Source organism: Gekko japonicus, unplaced genomic scaffold (assembly GCF_001447785.1).
Source record: "Gekko japonicus isolate JY-2015 unplaced genomic scaffold, Gekko_japonicus_V1.1 scaffold7544, whole genome shotgun sequence".
NCBI lineage: Eukaryota > Metazoa > Chordata > Lepidosauria > Squamata > Gekkonidae > Gekko > Gekko japonicus.
The window spans coordinates 7,008-15,331 of NW_015213253.1; the positions used below are offsets into that span (position 1 = coordinate 7,008).

An 8,324-nucleotide genomic window follows, 5' to 3' on the forward strand; every position below is an offset into this window, starting at 1 on the left:
CATTAGAGGCAAAGCTCTGGTTTTGGGGCAAAAGCTCTATGGTAGAAGCTAATTCTACCATAGAGTTTGGCCCAAAAATCACAGCATTGCCCCCCCCCCATCACTTCCGGGCCACACAGGCACGCCACTGAAATGCCTGGCATTTCTCCCTGCTTCTGGTAAATGCATCCCCCATCTCCTGCCAGCTGCTGGGAGGGACCTTAGTGATCGATGCTGGAAGTCCCTCAGAAAAAACTTTATAGGATACATGCGGTGGATTCCCACTGCTAATGATTACAGAATTTTCTCCATATATATATATGTCAACTGATGATCCACATCATATACTTGATGAAGTGGGCTCTAACCAATAGTTGTTTATGTATGCTTGAGAGCAGAGAGCTGTGTCTCTGGATTGAAGTGACCAGTTTGGGGAGATGTAATAAATACATGCTGAACTTTGGAGCTGAGCTGTTTCATTTGCATATTACAAAGTCATTCCATTTTTGCCCCTTTAAGGAACTCTGTCCATCCTTGAACAAAGAAACGGATTGATAAACACCACTTAACTACAAGCCCCTTTTTAAATATAAATAATGATATTTTATTTAAAATATTCATTCTGCAGAAAAAGTCTGGCTATCATTTCAGGTTTGAGTTTATTTGTTTCTAACTGCAGAATGGTTCTTAGGGACAGCCAGAAATCTCTTTTTCTTGAGGAACTGTGGGCTACCCAAATTATTGTCCCAAACGTATTCTGGGGAAAGTATTTTTGTTGGTTTATGGTACACAAAATACTTGTTTAGGTGGCTTTCTTCCTGCCAGATAGCCTCTATGCCTTTATTTTTGTCAGCCATGATGGCTTCCTGGCACTTTTTGGTGAGCATGTAAACTTCAGCCACAGTTCCTCCAAAGAAGCCTCCAGCATAGTAAAAATCACCCTCGTCTTGGGGAATGTAAGCTTCAGAGTTGGGACGTCGTTCGTAGGTGAATGCTTTGCGCTCAGAGGCATAGAAACCCGGGTGAATTGTGCCAAATACCTCACTCAAAATCTCTACTCCAACATGGTCACTAAACCGCATGTCTACATCAACGCACACCAGAAAGTCAACTTCATGGATAAAGCGCTGTTGAGAGTAGTGACTGATCATCTCCATCCGACGCATGGAGATTTCTTGCCACCTGGGATAGTTTTCAACTCTGAGAGGGACTAGCTCCCTTCCAGCTTTGACAGTTATGTTAGGAACAGCTTCAGGTCTATCAGTGAAGATATAATACTTCACTCTATGGCCAACCATGAAATAAGTCTCTGCGGTTTCTAGAAATTTCTGGAGGAAGATAACATACCTAGAAAAAACAGAAATAAGGTTATCATTAGTTATGGAATATGAACACAAAAGGGAACTGTCCAGAAACAATTGGGAGTCACTTGCACATATTTGTTCAGAGAAGAAACACCATCACAGTGAACCTCATAACTTGTCAAATGTTTATATAGATTCTGGGGAAGGGGTCCTTTGTGTGTTTTTTCCTTTCTGCAAAACTGAAAGAATGCTTGAATGTAGCCATCTTATTTAGAATATTCCTATGCCATGTTTCACATTCTAAGGCACTAGACAATAACAGAAAATTAACACACAAGGGATCAGCTGTAACTGACGAAGGCCGTGAGAGGATAATGATGTAGAATATCCTCTCCCAATCCTTCCATCTTACCATCTCCACCACCCAGAGCCCCTCCCTGAGAAGTGTGTTATTGAGCAGTCAGCACCAGCACCAGGGAACTCCTTGTGGTGTGACTTCTCTTCAGCTGGGCACCTATCCCCAGCAGCACTAGAGACTGAAGGCACCAGGGGACAGTAAAGTGTCATTTGTGTCAGGGACTTCTCACACACCTTAGATCTACATCAACATATATCAGGGGGGCACCAAATGCAGGCTTCTTGTCCAAAATGAAGGCAGTGAGATAACCTAGTTATTTTCGCTGCTAAAATGGTGGTGTTCACAGGTTGGCCCAATGTCACACTTATTTTGGCCCTGAGGAGGCAACATGGAGGCATTGAGATATCCTGGATCTGTATCTGGGATGGAAACCTCCTGGGAACACTGTGTATGCCACTTTGTGTTTCACAGAAGAAAGCCTGGATAACACCTCATTGACAGAGTAGGCTGCCTACTGTGTCTCTGCATGACTCACAGCTTTGGTCTGGTAACCTTCTGATCAGACTTTCAAGCAGGGCAGCCATGTCCCTGCAGCCACTGTGCTTGAGTCATTCATTCAGCACACCCTCCCCCCACTATGCATCCATAATGAGACAGAGAAGGGGGGGAAGACCACCAGCAGAAAGAATAAATTCTCATAGGCATGAAAGGTCAGACTTGAGAGAGCCAGACCCCAATACCACTGCCTGATTTCCTCTCCAGTTAAGTCATGCTCACTTATACAAAGCAACATGTACAGGTTTTAATCAATGGAATATTTAGATTCCAATTTATTGCATATGGCTAATGGCCATTACAAATACAACACAATACAATAGAAGCTATAAAATACAAAATAAAATCTGCATTAAAACACCGGGATTAAAAATATAAGATATGTGTCAAGCATAAAGCTGGCTACATTCTTAAAATAATATAAGTTAAAAACTAAAACATACAGAATGAATATAGGATTTGGAGCAAGGACCTTATATACCTTGACATAGCACTGGCTATTTAGCCAGCAAAGATTTAGTCAACTTGATTTGAATTTACTTTGCTGCTAGGGCAAAAAGTGCAACCTTGTACGAATACTCTGGCTCTACTTCTGCAAGTAAAGTTATAACTTTCCCAGATGTGGAGCAGGGGCCCAATTTATCTAAGATCGTGCCAAGAAATGTCTTTCTTGGGAATGAATAGAGTGGACAATCCAGCAGGTAATGACACAGATCTTCAGGGTCTGGGCCACCACATATGCAAAGTTGCTCAGTTGCTGGTATTTTGGTATATTGGCCTTCCTGCTGTTTGCATGGTTTGGAAGTAGAGGGATGTAGAAACTAAACACAAATTAAGGAAAGGAATTTTAGTCAAATAATGTGCCCTGTGGTGATCCACTTTAATTAATTTATACCAAAGAGATTATTTATTTCTTAGTATAACTTCTCTGTCTAGGCTGACATCATGTGTGCATATTTGCACCTTGCCATCAAAATTGGCCTGAAAGGTTCCATGGACAACAACCAACAAATTATACATCTGAAGGATCGTATTATACTTAGATTGCCAATTAGGGTATTTCAAGCTTTCAAAAAAAAAAACAACCCAGAGGCTGGCAAGATTATCTGCTGGAGCTCTTTTCAGTCTGTGCCAATAGTTGAAAAAGATTTTATGAGCAGGACCCTGAAGGGAGAGAAGACTCACTTCAGCTCCCAGCAGCGCAGATGGGGTATTTGGGGGAAGTGTGAACAGCCTTTTCAGAAAAAGATTTTGGATTTTCTCCAGGTTTGTGATCAGAGAATTGTTCCATCCCCAAACCTTGACACCATATAAAAAGGTTGTCCTCTATCTCCACCCACTGCCTGTTTTCCTATCTAGTTCAGTCATGTTCCAGTTAAGTCATGCTCACTTTTTGATAGCAAATACTGTCAGTCCAACAACCATGTTGCTTTGTCTGAACTGCTCATTTAAGATATCCAAGTTGTAAGTCCCTTCCCAAATGACTGGAGCAAACCAGGGAGTCATTGTAAGAACATTGCTTTTCCTGTGGGGGAAGAAGACATTTTAGAAACACATTACAAAGGTACACAAACAGATTACACTTTTCCAAGCTACAGAATCGTTAATTCCTTCCCAGAAGGCATGGGGCGCAATTCAGCAGGTGCTCAGAACAGCCGTTGCTGAAAGTGCTGAAAATATTACTTACGGAGGTTTAAAGAGCTGTGGTTTTGTGTAAACCATTCTGAAAGAGAGAAGGGTAGAGGTTAGGTTTACTCCAATATGACACTGAGACAGAACAAGTCAAAATGTTTATGATAAAATGAATGGATAATTTTGAGAAAGAGAAGAATGCCCAAACCGAGAGAACTGGAAAGATAAATTAGCTGAATATGCAAAAATGGCAAAGTTACCAAGCTATGTAAATAGAAGACCAAATAAGAATTTCAAGAACTGTTATGCATAAGTTAATATTCTGAATTTTAATTTATTTATGAAGTTGCATAAGTGTGAAAAATGAGGATATATCTAAAGCAGAATATCTTCCTTATAACAGTAATACATGTAATATAATTTTATGCTGTTTCCTTATTTTATTGATTGAGGTTATATGATTTCATTTTCTCCAAAGATTTCTCAAGATAATTCTAATGTTATTAAAGAGTTAACAGGGCTACCTACAGAGAAATTGTTTGTATTGCCATCAGATTAATATTATTTGAGGTCTGGTCAGTCAGATTTATTCCAAGATATTTAACTGTTTTTTCGCATCCTATAATTTTTTTAAATCATTTTCCTATTCCTGCTTCATCAGATATTTTGAAATTATTTTCAGCTTTTTTCCTGTTAATTTTGTATCCCAAGAAGGTCCTAAATTTCTCAATTTGTTTTATTATATGATATAATGACAAGTGGGGATTCTGAATTATTAAAACCACATAATCAGCATATCTTTTTTTTTTTTAATTCTTCTCTGTCAACTTTCAAGTTTTCTATTTTGGGTCTTGTCTGATTTTGACTACAAACACTTTCAACACAAGAATGAATGGAAGTGGAAGAATGAATGCAACCTGAGAAGGAGTTTCAAGAGAGGGGCAGCACAAAAAATCTGAAGAGCAGTGAAATGGCTGAGAATCAGTGTTCCCTCTAAGCTGAGTTAGTGTAAGCTAGCTCACAGTTTTTTAGCCTCCAGCTCAAAGATTTTTGTCTTAGCTCAAGAAGGACGGCTCCAGAGCAAACTAATTTATGCAGTAGCCAAATCGCTGGCTCACAACTTTAATGCCAGTTGCTCACAAAGTAGAATTTTTGCACACAAGACTCCACAGCTTAGAGGGAACATTGCTGAGAATGTGGAAGACACATTGTGTGGCATACGAAGGACAAAAGAATTTGCATTGCAGCTGGATGAGTCGACTTTGACTTCTCCCTTCGTGTGCTTCTCCCTTTGTGTGCTTTATAAAAGACAAGTGCTAAACAGGATTACTTTAAAAATGCAAACAAACCAGGAAGATGGTTGGCTTATAAATTAAGAAAAGAGAAAGAGAACAACCTTGGTGTGTTCCTTTCTCTATTTGAAATTCCTCTGTTAATACTCCATTGATTAGAATCTTTGCATGTTGTTTTGTCTAAATAGAATCATAGAATATTAGAGTTGGAAGGGACCTTGCAGGTCATCTAGTCCAACCCCCTGCACTCTGCAGGAGCATAGCTGAAAGATAGCCGTACAACAAGATGGCTGTCCAGTCTCCGCTTGACAATGTCCAGCGAAGGAGCATCTACCACCTTTTCAGACAGTCTGTTCCACTGCTCAACCACTCTTACAGTTAGGAAGTTTCTCCTGATATTTAGCCGGTAACAACTCCCTTGTTCTAGTCTTGCAATCTGGAGCAAGAGAGAATACATCTGCTCTATCTTCTGCAATCATGTCCCCTCTAAACCTTCTCTTTCCCAGGCTAAACATACAAAACTCTTTCAGCCTTTCCTCATAAGACTTGGATTCCAACCCTCACACCATCCTGGTTGCCCTCTTCTGGACACGCTCAAGCTTGTCAACATTCTTCCAAAAATGTGGTGCCCAAAACTGGACACAGGACTCCAGGTGAGGCCTGACCATAGCAGAACTACCACCTCCCGTAATCTGGACACAATGCTTCTGTTAATGCATCCTAAGATTGCATTAGAAGAAGAAGAAGAAGAGATTGCATTTATACCCCGCCCTTCACTACCCAAAGGAATCTCTTCGCAGTCACATCACACTGCAGGCTCATGTTTAGCTTGTGATCAACCAGAACACCTAGATCCCTTTCACATGTGCTGCTGTCAAGCCAAGTCCCTCCCATTCTATATCTGTGCCTTTGATTTTTTGTACCTAAGTGTAGGACTTTGCACTTATCTCTATTGAAATTCATTTTATTTGTCTCAGCCCACTGTTCCAGCCTATCTAGATCATTTTGAATCCTGACTCTGTCTTCTTCAGAATTAGCAATCCCACCCAGCTTTGTGTCATCTGCAAATTTGATAAGCATCCCCTCAATGTCTTCCTCCAGGTCATTTATAAAAACATGGGCTGCGGTCACACGGAGAATTAGCTACCCTACAGAGACGGAAGATAGACGGATTTTCCGGACATGATCACACCGCAACATCTGGGAAGCGTAGAGCTCCCGCAGCTAACCCGAGGCTTCCCACTGAAAATGTGGGGTAAAAAACTAGTACCTCCAAGGTACTAGTTTCCGGAAACCGTGGGGCAAGGGCGGCCGTCTGATCATGTTTCTGGTGGTAGTTCGTGGCATCCAGTGCCCACCCATGTCCCCTCGCAAAAAGGTTTTTTCCCCCCAAGTCTCCACAGGATGCACACAAGCACCCAATGGAGCATTCGCACACTTCAGTTTAAAAAAACCCACAACCCCGTTTGCCCCCTCGAAAATACACTTTCCCACCCACCTCCCGGTCAGGGCGGGAGACCTCCCGGTTTCCCCGGGAACATTTTGTGAAAGCTCCTGAGCATGTGAGGGGCCCGAATATCCCCTACTTCCACCCATTCAGGGTGCTGGGGTCCGAAATCAGTCCATTCAACCAAGTAGAAGAGCTTTCCATGTTTCACCTTAGAGTCTAATATGTTGGCAATTTCATAGTGTGCTTCTCCATCCACCAGTACGGGGGGGGGATGCAATTGGAACCACGGGCAGGACCTTCTTAAGTAAGCTAAAATGAAACACAGAATGTAAAGACCATAAATTCTTAGGCAGTTCAACAGCGACATCATTAATCACTTTTCTCACTTTGAAAGGTCCAATAAATTTCCAGCCCAATTTTCTACTGGGACGCAACAGTTTCATATTCTTAGTGGACACATACACATAGTCACCAGGCCGTAGAGCCCAACCCTCCACCCTTCCTCTATCAGCCTGTTTCTTATAGTTGGCCTTGGCCATGTCCAATGTTTTGCACAGTAGCGGCCAGGCTTGACACAATGTCTTGCACCATGTGTTGGCATCACCTGATGGTCCCTCTCGTTGCCCCTCCAAGAACGGAACTGGGGGGCTGTCATAACCAAAAGCAGCTTTGTAAGGTGACATGCCAATAGAGGTGTGACACGTGTTGTTATAACAGTACTCAGCAAGAGGAAGTAAGTCACACCAGTTGTCCTGTTGATAGTTGGTAAAACATCGTAAATATTGTTCCAAGGTCTGGTTCACTCGTTCTGTCTGCCCATCAGTTTCTGGGTGGTAAGCACTGCTCAGGCCCCTCTCCACTCCCTTAATCTCCATCAGCTCTCTCCCAAACCTGGAAACAAATTGCGTGTCCCTATCAGAGATCACCTTGGCAGGTAGCAGATGGAGACGTACAATGTTGTTAAAGAAGGCTTTTGCCAATGCTTTGGCGGTGGGGAGTGAAGGGAACTGTAAAAAATGTGCTTGCTTCGAAAACAAGTCAACCACCACCCAAATAACCGTTTTGTTTCTGCTGGGTGTGAGGTCTGTGATAAAGTCCATAGATATAACTTCCCATGGCCTGTTGGGGGTAGGAAGGGGATGTAACAGTCCCGGTGGTTCCCCCCCACCCTTGGTTTACTCAAGGCACACATTTGACATGTTTGCACAAACGCCGTTAAGTCCTTACGCATGTGCAGCCACCAGAACTGACGTTTGAGCAATTGCAGAGATTTAACAAATCCCGATGGCCCCCCCAGTTTGGATCCATGGGTTGCCTCTAGGATTTCCCCCCGTAGCTTGATAGGCACATACAGTTTACCGTCCTTGTACCAACATCCATTTTCCTCTACGTAACAATCCTCCACCCCCTGCACAAGCAATTCGTCCTCCTTAGAAAACCCGCCCCGAAAGTCGTTCAGCCAAGAATGCTCGAGGGGAGGGGTAGTTGGCTGAGAAGGTGGAGAGGCGGGGATTTTGGAGGCTTGACTCCGAGTGGTAACCGCTCCCCCCAGTTGGGCGGGTGTGAAAATTGAGTCCACAATTACGTCCCGTTGACTGGCATGCTGGGGGAGACGTGACAACCCATCCGCTAGCGAGTTAGCGGACCCTGGGAAGTGATGGAGGCTAAATTGGAATTTGGAGAAAAATCAGCCCATCTGAGTTGCTTGGCATTTAGGCACCGGAGCGATTTTAGAGTCTCAAGATTTTTGTGAT

The 8,324-nt window shown here is 42.8% G+C and overlaps 1 protein-coding gene across 1 annotated transcript; it reads right to left on the reverse strand.

Moving 5' to 3' along the window:
* Positions 1-638: 638 nt before the first annotated feature.
* LOC107125123 (histo-blood group ABO system transferase 1-like) lies at positions 639-3,918 on the reverse strand. Its single transcript, XM_015428579.1, has 3 exons — positions 3,884-3,918; positions 3,587-3,721; positions 639-1,326 (listed from the first exon to the last, which is right to left on the reverse strand). Exons 1-3 carry the CDS (start codon positions 3,916-3,918, stop codon positions 639-641), a joined length of 858 nt encoding a protein of 285 aa, XP_015284065.1.
* Positions 3,919-8,324: the final 4,406 nt, after the last annotated feature.

Coding starts and splice junctions, on each gene's coding strand:
- LOC107125123 (XM_015428579.1), bottom strand. CDS start 3,918: ATGGTTTACACAAAACCACAGCTCTTTAAACCTCC. Junction 3,722..3,883: donor CCACAGCTCTTTAAACCTCC/GTAAGTAATATT, acceptor CTTCCCCCACAG/GAAAAGCAATGTTCTTACAA. Junction 1,327..3,586: donor ACAGTATTTGCTATCAAAAA/GTGAGCATGACT, acceptor TGTTTTTTCTAG/GTATGTTATCTTCCTCCAGA.